At 38.4% G+C, this 18,897-nt stretch overlaps 1 protein-coding gene across 2 annotated transcripts in view; it reads right to left on the bottom strand.

Moving 5' to 3' along the window:
* Positions 1-18,520, bottom strand: part of ODAD2 (outer dynein arm docking complex subunit 2) — a 177,785-nt gene extending 159,265 nt beyond the window's left edge. For both annotated transcript variants that reach the window (XM_021686526.1, XM_021686525.1), the window contains exons 1-6: positions 18,297-18,520; positions 12,207-12,364; positions 9,865-10,057; positions 8,908-9,014; positions 8,582-8,718; positions 6,130-6,246 (exon numbers count right to left, since the gene is read on the bottom strand). In XM_021686526.1, the coding sequence (XP_021542201.1) occupies positions 6,130-6,246; positions 8,582-8,718; positions 8,908-9,014; positions 9,865-10,057; positions 12,207-12,364; positions 18,297-18,520 (936 nt within the window). The remainder of the gene's footprint in view (positions 1-6,129; positions 6,247-8,581; positions 8,719-8,907; positions 9,015-9,864; positions 10,058-12,206; positions 12,365-18,296) is intronic.
* Positions 18,521-18,897: the final 377 nt, after the last annotated feature.

The raw sequence follows: 18,897 nt of genomic DNA, 5'->3' as shown, positions 1-18,897 counted from the left end.
ATAGGAAACCCTCTGGGATCTACAAAGCAGACACCAGAATTAGTAAGTGTTCCAGAATATGAAATCACTATATAAAAATCAAGTGTATTTTTATATAGTAGCAACAGATCATCACAAATTGAAATTTTAAAACTACCATTAACCATAGACCTTGTTGAATAAAAATTCGAGTAAGTTTGAAGATTTAACTGGTTTTATGAATCAATTTATGAATCCAGCAGCATCCCATCTAGCAAGTAGTGAAATGCTCCACAGAGCTGAATAAAAGAAAGGTCTTTTTTTAAATTTTATTATGTTATGTTCATCACCATACATTACATCAAAAGAAAGGTTTTTAAAGACAGAAAGAGCATTAAAAAAAAAAGGAATTTATTAGCAAGGAATGTATTGTTTAGGCAAGGTTGCCCTCCTACAAGCAGCAGAAGGGGTAAATCAGTAAATTTCAAGGTATTGACCAGGAAATTCCAGTTGACTGGTTATAGGTTATATTCCTGGGTGGTTGAAACTGCAGTTATTTCGGTATAATATAATAATAATATATATTATGTAGTATACAGTAATATAATTCTTGGGTGTTGACTTGGCCTAAGTGATACCATTTTGGGCCTGTGGTCTTCTTTTTAACCCCTCTAAATTATGAAATACTTACAGGTAGGTTTCATAAGAGATGTGCAAGACCTGTGCACTGAAAGTTACAAAATATTGCTGAGAAAATTGAAGACCTAAATAAATGGAAAGACATACTCTGTTCATGGATTGGAAACCTCAGTATTGTTAAGACATTAGCTCTTTGTAATTAATCTATAGATTCATCATAGTCTCAACCATAATTCTTTCAGGCTTTTCATGAAGAAATTGACAAGCTGACCCTAACATTCTAATGGACATACAAAGGATGTAAAATAGCCAAACAAGTTTGAAAAATAACAACACTGGAGGATTTACACTACCTGACTTCAAGACTTACTATAAAGCTACAGTAATCAAGACAGTGTGGTACTGGTATAAATCACTGGAACAGAAATACACCCATACAAATAGACAACTGATTTTTGAGAAAGGCATAAAGGATGGTTTTGTTTTGTTTTTTTCAACAAATGGTGCTGGAACAACTAGATATTAATATGTAAAAGGAAAGAACTTTGATCCATACCTCATGTCATGTACAAAAAATAAACTAAAAAGGCCTAAATGTAAAACCTAACATTTGAAAACTTCTAGAAAAAAAATATTGGAGAAAATCTTTATGACACAGAGTTTGGCAAAGCTATAAAGAAAAAATTAACGAGTTGGACTTCATCAAAATTGAGGACATTTGCTTTTTGGAAGACACTAGTTGGAGAATGAAATGATAAGCCACAGACTGGGAAAAAATACCTACAAGTCATATATCTGACAGAATATGTAAGCCAAGAATATATACAAAGATCTTTCACTACTCAGTAAGAAATCAAACAACCCAATAAAAAACTGGGCAAGGGGCGCCTGGGTGGCTCAGATGGTTAAGCTTCTGCCTTTGGCTCAGGTCATGATCCTGGGGTCCTGGGATCGAGCTCCACGTCGGGCTCCTGGCTCAGCAGGGAGCCTGCTTCTCCCTCTCCCTCTGTCTCCCCCCCTGCTCAAGCTCTCTCTCTCTCTCTGTGTGTCTCAAATGAATAAATAAAATCTTAAAAAAAAAACAAAAACTGGGCAAAAGATTGGAATAGACACCTTATCACATACAATATATGAATGGCAAAATAAGTATTTGAAAGACTGCATTCAAGAAATGCAAATTATTATTTTTTAAATTTATTTATTTATTTTAAAGATTTTATTTATTTATTTGAGAGAGAGAATGAGAGAGAGCACATGAGAGGGGGGAGGGTCAGAGGGAGAAGCAGACTCCCTGCTGAGCAGGGAGCCCGATGCAGGACTCGATCCAGGGACTCCAGGATCACGACCCAAGCCGAAGGCAGTTGCTTAACCAACTGAGCCACCCAGGCGCCCAAGAAATGCAAATTAAAACCCAGTGAAATACCAGTACATACATCTATTAGAATGTCTAAAATCAGAGGACTGACCATACCAATTATTGACAAATATGCAGAAGAACTGGAATTCTCATACACTGCCAGTATCTATGTAAAATACTACAACCACTTTGGAAGACAGTTTACGAATTGCTTAAAGAGTTAAACATACAACTACCATATTACCTTGCTCTTTTATTCCCAGATTTTACCCAAGAGAAATGAAAGCATATGATCTGTGGAGATAAACACCCAAAAACAAAATGTTGAAAATGGGAGAGCTTAAATTTTAAAAATATGTACAATGTTTTGAAGATAAAGTAAAAGAATATTTGCAAAAGGTGGGTGACAGCAAAGAAAATCAGAGGATCAATCTCAGAGGCCCAACCTTCAACTGGGTAAGTTTCAAAAAGAGAGCAAAGAGAACAGAAAGGAAAGAATGATTAAAGATGTGATACAAAAAAGGGATTTTTCTAGGTCTGAAGGACATATGTCATCATTAATGAAAAACAAACAAAACCAGCACCAACCATATCATCATGAAAATTACAGAACATCACGAATAAGAGAAGATCCTAACGGCTTTGTTAGATGAGAAAAGTCAAAACAGACAGGCCACATAGAAAAAAAAAATGCCTTTAAAATTCTAAGTTACAAATTATTTTTGAACTATCATTATAGAAACAATAACTGAGAGAGAAAAATAAAGATATTTCACATGCTAACCCTCAATTTTTTCCATTATGTGCCTCCTTTACTCAGGAAGCTCCACCAAAATTATGGGGTACACAACAAAAGGAAAACTGAATGGAAGGGAACTTCCTCAACATAATAAAGACCATATTCGAAAAGCCCACAGATAACATCACATTTAGTGGCAAAAGCCTGAAAGCTTTTCCCCTAATATCAGGAATAAGAAAAGGATCTAGCTTTCACTGCTTCTATTCAACACAGGCCTAAAAGGTCTAGCCATAGTAATTAGGCAAGAAAAAGAAATTTAAAAAACATCCAAATTGAAAAGGAAGAAGTAAAACTATCTCTGTTTGCAGATGACATGATCTTATAGGTAGAAAGAACTAAAAGACTAGGGCGCCTGGGTGGCAGTTAAGTGTCTGACCCTTGATCTCAGGATTATAAATTCAAGCCCCAGGTTGGGCTCCACATGGAGCCCATTTAAAAACTATATATATATATTTTTTTTTTTTTTCAAGATCGTATCTATTTGAGAGAGAAAGAGCGTGAGCACAAGGCGGGGGAGGGGCAGAGGGAGAAGTAGACTCCCCGCTGGGCAGGGAGCCTGATGCGGAACTTGATCCCAGGACCCTGGGATCATGACCTAAGTTAAAGGCAGACACTTAGCCGATTGAACCACCTAGGTGCCCCCCAAAAGAAAAATATTTAAAAAAAAAAAGACCTAAAGATTAAAAAAAATTGAGTTAATAAATGAATTCCGCAAAGTTGCAGGATTTGATTTTGAATTTCACATTCAAAAGAGCCAGATCTGATTTCAACACTCAAAAATCTTTTCTATTTCTCTACCCTAGCAGTGAAAAATTAGAAAGGAAATTCAGGAAACAATTCTATTTACAATAGCATCAAAAAGAATAAAATGCTTAGAAATAAATTTAACCAAGGAGGCAAAAGACTTGACACTGAAAAGTATAAAATACTGCTGAAAAAAATTAAAGGAGACATAAACAAATGGAAAGACACTCCATGTTCATGGATTGGAAAAATTAATATTAAGATTACAATGCTATACAAAGCAATCTATAAATTCAATAAATCCCTGTCAAAATCCCGATGCTGTTTTGTGCAGAAATGGTAAAACCAAACCTAAAATTCTTTCTTTTAGGAAGTTTCAGGAGGTAGGTTTCTTTCAGGAAGTAAAGGGAGCCCAAATAGCTAAAACAGTCTTGAAAAACACAAAGTTTGAGGACTTAATACTTCTCAATTTCAAAACTACTGCAAAGATATAGTAGTCAAAATAGTATGGGACTTGTATAGAGATAGACAAGATAGAATAGAATTGAGAGTCCAAATATAAACCCCTACATCTATGGTAAATTGATTTTCAACAAGGATGCCAAGACCATTCAATGGGGAAAGAACAATCTCTTCAACAAATGGTGCCAGAAAACTGGTTATCCACACGCAAAAGAATGAAACTGTACCCTTACTGTACTCACACCATACACAACTCAAAATTAATCAAAGACCTAAATTTAAGGACTCTTTGTCCCTAAATTTAAGAGCAAAAACCACGAAATTCTTAGAAAAAACAGGGGCAAATCTTCATGGCATCGGATTTGGCAATGGTTTCCTAAGTACAGTACCAGAAATTCAGACAACAAAAATGTTTTCATTGGACTTTATCAAAATTAAAAATGTTTGTGCCTCAAAGGACACTATCAAGATGAATGAAAAGACAACCCACAGAATGGGAGAAAATATTTGCAAACATTCTATCTGATAAGGGATTAATATCTACAATATATAAAGAATTCCTACAACTCATCAACAAAAAGACAACCCATTTTTTTAAATGGGCAAAGGACTTGAATAGACATTTCTTTAAAAAAAATACACAAATGCCGAATAAGCACATGAAAATATGCTCAACATCACCAATCATTAGGGAAATGCAAATCAAAACTACAATGGGATATCATACTTCATATTTACTAAGATGTCTATAATAAAAAACACACATACAAACACACACAGAGAAAATAACAAGTATTGGTGAGAATGTGGAGAAACTGGAATCCTTGTACAGGAATATAAAATGGCTCAGTCTATGTAGAAGCAGTTTGGCAGTTCCTCTAAAAGTTAAAAACAGAATTATCATACGACCCAGAAATTCCACTCCTAGGTATATATGCTCCAAAAACTGAAACAGGAACTCAGATACATGTACACCAATATTTAGAGCATTTTTCACTATAATCAAAGAGTGGAAACAACACAAGTGTCCGTCAATAGATGAGAGGATAAACAAAATGTGGTTATACACACAAATGGAATATTATTCTGACATGTACTACAACATGGATGGACCTTGAAAACATTATGCTAAATGAAATAAGCAAAACACCAAAGGACAAATATTGTATGATTCCACTTCCTGAAATATCTAGAAGGCAAATTTATAGAGACAGAAAGTAGATTAGAGGTTCCTAGGAGCTGGAGGAGGAGGAAAGGGGAGTTACTGCTTAATGGGAACAGAATTTTAGTTTGAAATGATGAAAAGATTTGGAAATAGTAGTAATGCTTGCACTTTATGAATGTAATGCCACTCAATGATACACGAAGTGGTCAAAATGGCAAATTTTGTTTTGTGTAGGTATTTTATGACAACAACAAAGGAAACTAGAGTCCAAGAAATAGGTAATCCAACACCAGGAAAAAAACAAAAACAAAAACAAAAACAAAAAGAGCCTCGCAGGACAATGACAAAGAGAAATTTCAGGATAAGAGTAGCAGCAGTATAGTAAGAAAATAGAGTGCTCTGGAAGTGGCAGGGTCATAAGGAAAATAATAGACTGGTATTTGTGGCATTGACATCATCTTGAGAATCAGCCTGGAGCTTAAGTGCATCACATTAGTATTTCTTGCATATTGTTTCTTAGCCATATCAGCTTCAGCTTCGATCAACATCTTATTTCATCACTATATTAGCTGATTTCTTTGTCCAACACTATTTCAAAAACCATGAAAGACACAAAGGAAGCACAGTTCTCATGCATATTCAGTTGACATACTTATTGAGACAATCCAATTAGGTAGTAATCATGGGATGCCCAGAAAGGATAAAAGATAATCAAAACATCTAGGCTTCTTTAATAGGGCTGACTCCTTTTTTCTTAGTGTTATTAATTCAAAAGGGAAGATGAAAAGTGCTATTTAGAAAGCAATATGAAATATTTTACACCTATTACCTAAAGAGAATCAGAAACTTTCTTAAAGTACTCCACTTAATTTCTTATTTAATAATATACTGTGAAAAATACTCTAAAAATTAGAAGCAGAGGTCAAAAATAGGCAGAATTACTCTCAACAGAAAGTTTGGTCAAGTAACACTATGCTGTGAAATTTCAAGAGTCTATAAACTTACCTGTTTAGACATATTTTCTGAAAATTTTGCCGACTTTTCTTTTAAAAATGTGACAAGGTCTTTATAAATTTCACTTTTTCTCTCGTAATTAATTTCCCCCTCATCATCTGTTTTGCCCTTTGAGAGAAAGAGTTTGGTGCTATTATTATTAATTGAACCTGATCAATACATCACAACCCGAGCCCACGTATTATTTTCTTCTATCAGCAATCCATGTGGTAGTCTTTATACAACAAAAATATAGGCAAAATCCTTCCCTCTTAAAGTTATCCATCCGACCATCCATCCATCCATCCATCCATCCATCCATTCAGCATGCCTTTGCTGAGTACCTCCCATATGCATATAGGGCACTCTGCTAGTCAGCAAAGAATTGAGAGCTTCCTTCCTTCTGCACCTCCTTCATGCAAAAAAGCATTACGACTTCAAGAGACTGTGATGAAGTCATAAAAGGCCCCAAGATTAGAATGCCACCACAGAAAAGCCTCTATTTGTCATGCTCTGCTCTTGTTCTGTGTGTGATGCAGTTGCCTAGGCGTATTTTCTAGAGTTACAGCCTCCATGTCACCATCTGTCCTTCCACCCTTTTTGTCTGTACCTCTTTCTTTTTGTCTCTTTCCTTTCCTCATTTTCCTTTGCTTGCCCACCCTGACAAGAAAGATTTGGTTCTGCCTTAACCAAATGCATATATAAAAAACTACAGTGTGTTATCTAGATACATAACCATATATACATACAAAACATCATACACACCCAGATAACTAACGTGTTACACATTTTGCTGTAATTGTTGAATAGTTTCATGTTCCTTTCACTTCTGAAATTGAGAACAACACTTAGAGATTTCCATATCAAATAAAGTTATATGTAGTAGTAGGTCAATAGCCTTTGTAGAAACGAAATCTCCTTGCCCCACTCTATAAAGTCAAAGTCTCTGATTTTCTAATGGGAAATTTCACTTCCTTAGAATAGCGAAACAAACTGGAAGCAGAATCGTATTGTGGTCATCTCCCTCCCCTGTGCAGACTTAAGGCACAGTGTTATGCTGAGAAGAGAAGCACCATAAGGCAGGTCATAAGAGATGCCTGCTGGTCATCAAGAAAGTGGCACCAGCATCTTGATACCAATCAAAACCAAGAGGTAGCCATGCTCCAAACAGTCCCCTGTGATAAGGGGTCCCCATTAAGGATTTGGGTTCTTCCTGCAGATGTTGCCCAGGAGGCCCCAAATTACACCGAAGACACCAAGGGCAGGGTGTGGCCAAGGAGAATGCTGAGTTCCTAGTTAAGGTCAGTGAACAGGTATGAAACTCAGCATAAAAAAGTTTTACCGTGGAAGGTTCCGAAGGCCATCGCTCTGCTTAGTGATGCTCAGGGCTGGGAATCTGTTACGCTGTGTTTCTCCTTTGCCAGCTTAGGTCAGCTTCAGTCAGCAGGAAGTCAAAGGGAGACTGAAAAGCTGGAGGAGGGCGAAAGGACATGCTGCCTCCTCCTTGCCCACTGTTCTGTTAGAGTCGCCCCAGCAGGGGCCCGTCACCCCTGGGAGTGGAAGCTGCTTCCAGTAGCAACGGTTGGTCCAAATTCCCAGGCTTTTTTCCCTATACTCCCCGACCCTGGCTCATTATGCCCCCTCAGAAATACCACCATAACCCGACCAGGGCTCCGTCTTCAAAGGTCCAGGTCTCAGCTCTGCCAGTTCTGCAAAGATCCTCCTGTGAGCTCCTGAGGTAGCAGCACTAACTGGGCATTGTACTCCTCAGAGGTCTGGGTGCCGGCTTCCCGGAGACCCGCTGAGCTCCGAGGGGACCAGCACAGCCTGAAGTGACCATTCCTCAGAGACGGGGGGCCCAGTTCTATGGCGGGGGGCCCCCTTCTGAACTCCTAAGGGACCATCACCAATGTAAACAGGGTCCACGCCTCAGAGGTCTAAGTCCCAGCTCTGCAAGGTCTGTCTTCTGAGATCCAAAAGCACCAGCCCAGCCCGGCAATGCCCCCCTCACTAGACACATGGGTCCCAGCTTCATGGGGGACACTTCCTCCAAGCTCCCACGTTTTAATGTCCCCCTTCCTGTTGTCCTCTCCAGTCTTAGGGTAAAAACTATAGTTATTGCTTCTGTGTTACCTCAGGCCTCCTTTTTCTTTCCCCTAATACTCATATAACTAATCAGTGAACTGACTGTTAAGGAGGTTTTCATTTTATAAAGTGGTATGGGTCCCTTTGAAGGTCATTTCTTAGAAGATTGACTTAATGACCTGCAATGGGGAACACTGGGGCTAATTCTGAAACAATTTTGGATTTGCTCAGCAAACACATAGCAAAGGGATCTGCTTCAATCCCACAGAACAGTATAGCATTTTCTGTGGTTGTCAGGATTCAGTCCTGGGGATGGGCCTGCGTTTACAGAGATAGAGCTAAGCACCAAAGTCAACATGGTTCTTAAAAAATTACTTACACCATTTAAAAATACTCCTTCTGCACTACAAGTAATGCACAGAGTTTCAACATCGTGTGGTTTCACCAGTACATAACAAATTTCCCCGTGAATTTGTCTCCAAGGTGGGGCTCGACATCCATTTGAAAATTCATAATCTGAAACAAATTATTGATCAATTAAAAGGAGTTTCAAAAAATGAAATATGTTGACTTTAAAAGAATAAAAATGATTACAGTTTTAAGTTTTCATTTTTTTCAAATATTCAATCCTAATGTAGCTATTGAAGCATTTAGAAATGATAATTACTATACATAACACAAAACGAATCTGAGAATAATATAAACCTGAGGTATAGTCGATAGATTCCAAGACGGTTTGTTCTCCTTTTCCTGAGAAATGTTTCAGCAGTTCTATATCGTTCTTAACAATTGTTGGTTTTAAACATATTTCTCTGAAATGAATGGTAAGAAATTCACTTTAACACTCTAAAAAGAATCTCCAGAAAACACACGAAAATATTCCATTTTTGCAGGGTGGGATATTGTTTTTTATAATTAAAACTGTAGTCAAATTATACAACAACAAAAATATTGCAGTTAGCTTTAGCCATGTTATAATCTTAGAACACTGTCAAAGCATCAAGAAATCAGTGACTCATAGTGTGCAACATTAAATATACTCATTTAAATATTCACTTGATTTCTTAGTGGTAATACCATAATACTAGAAAAAAAACTAGAAAAACGAACAAGTTTTAAACCTTACAAACTCTACATGATATTTGCATTACTATTTAATCATTTATCTAGTACTCTGAGAAGACTGAAAATAACAAGGCCATTTCATGTCCTCAGAATTAGGTAAAACCCGCAGAAAGCTTTAGCAATGCTAACTACAAACTTTTAAGTTTTAGAATTAGAAATATCCATACAATAAACTAAAATCCTATTCCAATAAAATTTAATGTTAAGGGGCGCCTGGGTGGCTCAGTCGGTTAAGTGTTCGACTCCTGATTTTGGCTCAAGTCATGATCTCAGGGTCCTGGGATCCGGCCCTTCGTCAGACTCCGAGCTTAGTGGGGCATTGGTGTGAATTCTCTATCTCCCTCTCCCTCTACCCCTCCCCCCTTGCTCGCACACACATGTGCATGCTCTCTCTCTCTCTTACATAAATCTTAAAAGAAATTAATGTTAAATCAATAGCAATAACTTCCATACTTTATTTTTTTGTGTTTAAATAAAAACTCTGAAAGCACTTTTTGTAACTAATTTTTAGAGGTTTCTTTTTTCTAAAAGACTCACAATGAAATATGTTTTAGAGAATGATTCAGTAGGTGCAGATCCAGTTGCTTAAGCAGTATGCCAAGCTTCATCTTAATCTCACTGTCGGGATCTTCATCTTTGGTAATTTTATCAAGAATATTCACTATGGATGTGTCTTCTTTCTTTGTATTATAATCCAAACCCAGGATTTTTGTTACGGGATCTCTGTTAGCTGATCAAACAAGTAAATAAATAAAAATGATCCTCTTTGTCTTCTGTTGCAAGAAACATAAAGACTAGCAAATCCTCTGAGGCCCACCCAATGCACATCTTTCATTAAGCTTTCTCTGATGGGCCCCATCTGAATTAATTTCTATTTCTCAGATTCTACTATATTTAGGAGCTTTCTTGTACTCCTTGAGATGCTCTACCTTGTACTGTAATATCATCTATCTATATCATCTAATAAGACAAAGAACAAGACATTCTTTTTGTTGTTGTTGTTGACGACTGTGAGGCATGGTCCAGCATGGGCATTCAATTAATATATTCAGAATTTATTTGAAGATAAATACTGGTCTCCTTAGAAGAATCATCAGAACTGTGTGTGTGTGAGTGTACATGTGTGTGTGTGTGCGCGCACGTGTGCCCATGCTCAGTGTTCACAAATGCTTTCTTTCCAAAATAGTGTGTTTCGCTCAGTCTACAGATCTACTGCCAGTCTTTTCCACCTGTTCAAACTGCTTATATTTTCAATGCCTTTTGATGTCTGAGTCGGAAAAACAAATCTGGCCAGTACCTACACACATACCAAAGTTACACTGAAAAACTTCAATACTAACTCATGATCAAGGCTGACATAGGTGTGAAAGTCGACCCTAGAGAGGCTGAAAACAGAATTTGGTAAAAGCCAAGAACCATGAAGTTGCAAGTGAGGAAGAAGGGGGCAAAGCCTTATTTGGGAAGGAGGAATTTAAGTAAGATGAAATATATATGCATTTGGACAGGGAGGGAGAAAAGGCCTATAGAACTAGTTCAGAAAATTCAACCTGACTGAAATGAAGAGAAGCACAGGGATGGCATTAACTCTGCAACAGGAAATGGACTATGGCACCAGGAAATAGCAGAAAAGGCTTAGAGCCTCTTAGAAAAGACCACATGAAGGGAGGGGCAGGGAAAGGAGATCTAGGAATCATCCACTTATTGAGCATCTCAACTTAATCACCCTTATGGCAGTCATCTCATAAAGACTCATGTAAAAAGGTACCAGCTGAGTTTGGGGGAAAGACAGAAACCTGATCCCCAAATTGCCGTGCACCATGGAATTTGGACCCAAAACTGAAGAGCTGTACCTAGAACTCTTACAGAAAGGACAAAATGCAGCAAAGGATACACATTTAGCCAAACTAGATATATAGCAGCCAGTCTATATATTAGGTTCATATTTTAATTTGATGCTATTAACAATCTCCTTGAATTCGGCTTTACTCTTAAGATTTCACTCCTTCTCAGCAAAGTAGCTATGATGTACAGATAGCCTAATAAAGAAGAGTCAGCAAGAGATAAGAAGAAGCTGTCGTCCTAAGGTTCACATCTTAAAGAAATTAAAAAAAATTTTTTTTTTGAAAGGAGCATCTTCCCATGCCCCAGCAAAGAATGACGGGAGGTAGGACCCAGGGACCTTCTAGTCACACGATTCCAAAGAAGCAAAACATGTATACAACATCATTATTTACTGTTAGGTATTTCTACTCATAAGAAAAATTTAAGGTACCATCACAGCAGGCAATTGATTACATTCTTTCTTGCATGTTAGATGCTTAGACAACAGTGAAAATCTACATCCTTAAAGAAGAGGAAAAACACTTCCCACTGAATGAATGAAACTATGCACAGAAGGCTATGCAGCCCACAATGGAACAGGACTGAGACCAATGGCAAGTGAGATTATTCTGTGCTATCTCTGCTACGTGCACTGTAGAGGAAACAGCATCATCCATCACAGCAGGGCTGAGAGTAGAGGGCAGATTCTGGTGCTGGCCCTGCTAATCTGTCTTCTGTCCCGTGTGGACCTCAAAGGCTGCAGGCCGCTGGTCTTTCCAGAAGCTGCAAAGCCTGTCTTTAAGCCGCATGTTACAGTTAGAAATCTAGAAGCTTGTTAGTGGTAAAGTATTAGGCCTTTCATTTTAAAGTAGAAATTGGATACAAACAGGACATTCTGCCCAGAAAAATGAATGACATTTTTATGAAGTTGAACATAGGACTTTTTTACCTTTTAGGTCACAGAACTTTTTCTAAGAGACTGTAACAAATGATTCCCCCCCCCACCCCCGCCCCAAGATTCTAGAAATTCAAATCACAGACTGGAGCATAAATATCACCTTCGATACAGGCCTGTGCCTCCTTCAGCTTCGTATCTTTGGCAATAAGCAAGAGGCGGGACAGCTGCCCAAAGCTCCTGACCTTAATGTGTGGCACAGAGACGGACAGCAAGGGCTGCCCATCTTTATCAACTTCTTTTGACTTGACTGTTGTTGCACTAGGAAAATTTAAAAAATAATAAATAAATAAATATCAAAAGCTTAAGATTACCTGGATGCTAGTGAAGTTAAATATAAGACATTTCGACAAATTATTCCTACAATTATCATATGGTTTCACTCATATGTGGAACATAAGGAATAGCATGGAGGACCATTGGGGAAGGGAGGGAAAACTGAAGCGGGGGCGGAAATTAGAGGGGGAGACAAACCATGAGAGACTATGGACTCTGAGAAACAAACTGAGGGTTCTAGAGGGGAGGGGGGTAGGGGGATGGGTTAGCCTGGTGATGGGTATTAAGGAGGTCACGTACTGCATGGAATACTGGGTGTTATATGAAAACAATGAATCATGGAACACTACATCAAAAACTAATGATGTACTATACAGTGGCTAACTGAACATAATAAAATAAACCAAATCATTCCTATGTCTCATTATAAAACACAAAATATAAATATTTCTTGTGAGAAGCTCATCTCTTTTCTTACCTTGGACACACTCAGATGCTTAACTTCTCAGTCTTATTATTATCTTATTAAGATAGAGAGCCACACAATCTATCCAGGAAGAAAATCTTAAGCAGTTTCTTGAATACTTACATGAACTCAATCACAGTTTTTGTTTTTCTGACAATGTGTTGGACATCTTTAAAAAAAAAAATCACTGGTTCTACAGCACCATTCATGTCTGGGGAATTTCTAATGTTATATTATTTATAAAATTTACACCACAGTGATTAGTGGTTAAAAATTTTCTTGGCTACTCTGTTTATGAACAAAAAGCTATACAAAAAAGAGAGAGAGACAAACTAGATTCCCTCTGTGGATTGCTTTCCACACTCCAAACGCCCTAATTTGGTTTACTTTAGGATAATATGCAGCTTTTCTAAATGGACTTTTCCTGATCAGAAATTACTAAGTCTCCTAGATTTGTGTGTCTGTTCATTTTATTTCTTTTTTAGGTCAGCATTTAAGAAATATTAAGATGTTTTTATGGCAGTGATATTTCTATAGGTTTCTACCACTTGCAACATTAACTAAACTGCCTAGGTTTTTATTATATACAGATATTCCTGGCAAAACTGTTCTCATTGTAAGACCTGATCTAACATATTTTAAATTGTAATGCAGATAAACAGATGTGGAATGTTGCCAGTTCATCAGAAAAAGTAAACCTGACAGACTCAGACTCAGCTCTCCTACCTGCACTATTTCACTAGAAAAGGAACAAGAGGATAGAGACTGTGGGAGGCAGAATGGTGGCTCCCCACAGATGTCCACGTCCTAATCCCCGAAGCCCATAAGTGTGTTGCCTCATGTGGCAAAAGGGACTATGCAGATGGATTAAGTTAAGGATCTTAAGATGAGAAGACTATTCTGAAATATGCAGGAGGGTCAAGTCAGAGAAGCCGATGTGACATGGAAACAGAGGTCAGAAGTAACACAGAGCCAGGAGCCTGGGAAGGCAGGTGGCCTCCAGAAGCTGCAAAAGGCGAGAATGGATTTTCCTTCAGCCCCCAGGAGGAACACAGCCCTGTGAACACCTTGATTTTAACCCTACAGACTCATTTTAGTCTTTGCACCTCCAGAACCATAAGAAATTAAATCTGCATTGTTTTAAGCCACTGAGTGTGTGATAATTTGTTACAGCAGCAATAGGAGGCTGATACAGGGATGTCTACCAGTCTTCGCCCACTGCTCTATGTGCAGTAACTTACATAGTAACTGCACACAGAAGGTGCTCAATAAATGGAAGAGGAATAAATGAATAAAAGATTTCCAGACTGACAAGTGCTGTGTGTTGTAGGCAAAATGTGTGTTTTCTCTAAAATAAAGCTTTTGGAATAATGTCTTTAGGATTGAGGTGATTTCTTAAAGGTTTGTACTGGGCTGGTCGCGAGTGCTAAGAGGATGATGACAAGACTAAGTTATAAGCCGACTGAATGCCAACAACATCAAGCCACTGAACTCAAGAAGATGAAACTCCTGGTGAGAAACGGAAGAAGTCAAGGGCACAGGGCACGTATTTCATTGCTCCCACCAGTTGAAACCTGTACCTCAGCAGAGCAGTAGGAAATAAACGGCAGCTATAGGGAGGATGTGGAAGAGCAGGTTTGTTTCTGGGTTCACAGTTTCTAACGCCTGAAGAAAGAGCTTCTGGAAAAAAAAAATACAGCACCCACCTCGTGAGGTCAAGATGAATGTGCTATAAATGAAACCCACTGACCTGATCAAAAGACTTTTAAACTGGCATTGGGGAAGGCAGCTGAAAATACTATAGCTTATACTATAAAGTGAGAAAGCAGGGGAATGTCTCATTTATTTCATCCCCGGTGCCTAGTTTAGTGTCCAGAACATAGTAATTACTCAATAAATGAGTCTAAATAGTAACAAGGGAAATGAGGCTATAGTTGAGAAACTAGTTAGTAATTCTCAGGAATGAAAAACAAAGAGCTCAGTAACAAAAGTTATGGCCACCCATTTTAATACCATAATACAGAAGTTTTACCAAAGTATGGGGCACCCAGTGGCTCAGTTGGTTAAGTGTCTGACTCTTGATTTCAGCTGAGGTCATGATCTCAGGGTCGTGAGATCAAGCCCCATGTTGGGTTCCGCACTCAGCATTGAGTCTGCTTGTCCCTCTCCCTGAGCTCCCCCTCCCCTGCTCTCTCACTCTCTCTCTCTCTCAAATAAATAAAATCTTAAAAAAAAGAAGTTTTACCAAAACATAATAATTATAGTCTCATAAAACAATACAATTTTAAGATTGGAGATCATATAACTGAGCCTTCATGACATTGATAAGAGAACTAGAACAAAAAGGCAAAAGGATCAAACAATGCCCATTACCAAGGAGTATTGGGAAATAAGCAATAAAAAAGATGCCTGTGGAGACTTAGAGAAGAAAAAAGAAAACTAGGAACCAGAAAGGTATGAATTATAAGGGAAGTGGGCAGGACAGGGGGACGAGGGCCACTGCTCAGGGCCTGACTTCTCATCCACCCAGAACTCCTACCAGAAGAGAATTTTGTCCCAACTCAGACATATCCCTGAGACAGCAGAGAGATATTCGCAGCTGAAATACCACGATACCAAAGCCAACATGATTCAAAAATCATAGTTCTACCAAAGAAGGAGAGAAAAGAATAGGTAATAACATTTTCACTAAGTGATTCTGAATGCTTATCCAGTTTCTAAATTTCCCAAGCTTCATTCTAATGAGTCAAAGCAACTCAGCTCTGTATACAACCAACAGATGGTGTTAATCATTGGAGGGTGTCATTTGTCCTTAGCTTAGAGTGGACTTGGGCTTCATTCTGAGGTATCTTAGAAAGATTAGTAATCTCATCCTGTCTGATAAGAACACAAGCAATTGAAAATGGTAATACAAGGAGACCTATGATTTCCTTTAAAATGAAAGTGGAGCTATTTTCCCCAAAATATTGAACATGGGGAGACGATGACAAGTATTATTATAGGATAAAGAGCTGTACATTGGAAATGATCCTAAAGGAAAAGAATGAGTCATCTAACATGTGGAAAGTGGCATGCCTATCTACTCGACAATGATCCTCACAAAAGATGGGCGATGAAATAAAAAACCTTTTCAGTGCGTGATGAGCGCATCAGTTTCAACATCAGATGCCTATTAGCCTAATTCAGAAGAAGGATGATCACACTTCTACAGACAGCTACAAAGAGTGCATTTGGAGATGTACAACATCAAATGAGAAATGAGGCCACAAGTGTAAATACAAAAGAGATCAACAAAAGGGGGGAGCTCACTTCTTTCAACAGACTTCCCATGCAGATTAAACTGACTTGTTTTGGAACAAGAGGCTGAGAGAATGTACATTCCCAAAAAGAAGAACCGGCCTAAATATTCTAAAATACCCAAGAATATTCTAGTTCGGTAGAAATACATCCAGGGGCCCCAAGCTCAAAGCCTTTATGATGACTTAGGTATCTATATCTCGTGGACTTACGGACCTGAATCCTACCTGGAAGGAGAGCAGTTTCCCCCCAATTTAAATAAATGAATATAAAGTGTCCTAAGGGCCAGTGGCTAAGCAAGAAGAGTGCATGTGAACCAAAGGGCAGAGAATGAGGTAGCTGGGGCTCTTTTAATAATACATCCTTCCAGCCATTGAGGGCATCTCTGGTCTCTATCACTTGTTGTTATGTTGCTAGACATAGCCTACCAAGTGGCTGTGGGTTGCTGACAGCTCTTTGGTTTGGGGGGAGGAGTAAGGGGAATGGTCAAGACTTAGATGTATAAACATTTGGTGTTTTCTATTAGTACCAAAATCTCAGCTGTATCCTTTGCCTTCTTCAGGACAAGCAGTACCTACCTGGTTTTCATCAAGCCACAAAGGCATGGTTTCCTTCAAATACAGTAAGTGCTACTATTAGACCCTTCTTTTCCCTTCCAACATCAAAGATATCATCAATAAAGGTCAGAAACAAAACCAACGGATAGAAAAATTGGCCCAAGGAAAAGTTGCCTAGTCAATTTGACAGAAGGAAGATAATCAAGGGGCATTTGGTTCAAAACACACATGGTGCCAAAATGTCAAGACATCCTGCTTAAGAGGGACCACTGTACATAAAGACTGGGATGCAGAGGTATAAGAATGGAAATGGAGCAAAAAAGAAATCAGACAAGGATAGAGGAAGAGAAATAGTAATATAATTGAGGTGTGCGTAACAGCCCACCTAAGTAGGTCGCAGATGTGGTCATGTTCGTACTTGGAACACAAAAATAAGTACAGAGGTAAGATACAATGACACTCTTGATATTCTTCTGACATCTGCTTTAAATCCATCTTTGTGCTAAGTAGTTCATATGTTTCTGGACTATATCGTTTTGCAGATGAGTTCATCTTTCAAAGGTTAGGAAAAACAACGTGTGGCACTACACTGAACTTAAGTGGGAGCAGTAAATAATGACAAGCACTTTGGGAGGAAGTGACCATAGGCACAGTTAGATATAAAATACAATAAAAAAAAAGACTTCAGGAAATTCAGAGAGAAGGTAAGCATGAGAGCAGAACCAAAGCACTCCTGAAATGCAATTCAAGAATTGTTTTTCAGTTCTAAAAATGAAATTCAGAGTTTATTCTCACAAATAATCCCAAAGGGAAAAATGGAAAAGGCATCTCTAGGGAGCTGTGGCTGGTCAGTGACCTGTCTTGGATAAGGTCAGACTTTAAAAGTTCATATGCGAAACCCAGGAGGAACATGGTGGCAGAAAAGAGGATCCGAATGCCTGAAGCTAGAAAATAAGCTGAAGCTGATCAAAACAACAGAAAAGATTTACATATGTATATGCAAATTAATCCTATATAATTATAATTACATTTACATAAATACATACATATTTTACCTATGTTCACAAGAGCTAAGTTGACAGCTCCCTGTTTGAGGCAGAGGTAAGATCTTTTTAAAATCTCAGATTTGGAAGGTTCTCATTTGAGGACAATTCTAATTGTCAGAAAGTCTCTCCCATATAGTGAGCAAATTTACCACTCTCCCTCTGCTGCTCCAGGAATTACTAGATTTAAATACCAGAAGGGATTCTCTCTATATCAGAGGTCACAAAACCAGGGCCTTACTTGCACCTGGAGGGTCGTATGGATAAGTGGAAAGCCCAAACATAAAGCAACAGCAAATGTTGGAGTGTGGTGACCTGGAGAATGCATCCCCTATCAAAAGAAATTCAAATCAAAATTTAAAAATCAGATGAACAACGTGTTGGCCAAACAAAACATACTCAGATTTCATCTGAGTGCCTCCCGTTTGCAATCCCTGGGTCAGAATATTTCTGAGATTCATAGATGTTAAATTACTTGCCTGAAACCTACAAACCAATTAACAGAAATACGGACAATGAAGATACTAAATTCTAGAAGCAATTTGCTGGCTTACCTGACAATATAACCTGATTCAAATGCTGAGGGGTCCAAGTTTGTTTTCCATTCAAGTGGTTCTACAAAAACATATTTTGCCTCTTGAGGATGTTTGTAGATAAAACTCTCCACGAACATGATAATTTCTTTCAGTATCGCCTCATTGAGAGGAGTAATTTCCAAGGTTCTGGTCCCATAACCGGCCGCGGTCCACTGCGCCGATCTCGTCAGAGCCACGCCCATGGGAACCGTCAATGCTCAGATCTGAGCACACACGCTGCATCAGAGCAGAAAGAGAAAGAGGATAGCAAGCACCTTTTCCCCAGAACCGTTTACCTTTTCAAGGCTTTAAGCCATCCAACCCACAGTCTGCTTATTAATCGTTGTGGCTGATTTTTTAATCATCGAATTGCTCTTTAAGGCAATAAAATAGTTAATTTTTACTGAGCCAGCTCTAAGTAAAAGCAATGGGTACTTGGATTTTCCAATACCTGTCTGCCCTGTGAATAACTTTCTCATTTCCCTGGGTCTAAGAGAGGAAGTGCAAGTAACTGGGCGGAAAACAGAAATGGAAAACCCCAACAGTGGAAGGAAGAGTGGAGGAGTGTGGCATCGCGGCT

The sequence above is a fragment of the Neomonachus schauinslandi genome, chromosome 5 (assembly GCF_002201575.2).
Source record: "Neomonachus schauinslandi chromosome 5, ASM220157v2, whole genome shotgun sequence".
NCBI lineage: Eukaryota > Metazoa > Chordata > Mammalia > Carnivora > Phocidae > Neomonachus > Neomonachus schauinslandi.
The sequence above is the reverse complement of the archived record's forward strand: the minus strand, read 5'-3'. Positions and strand labels throughout refer to the sequence as shown.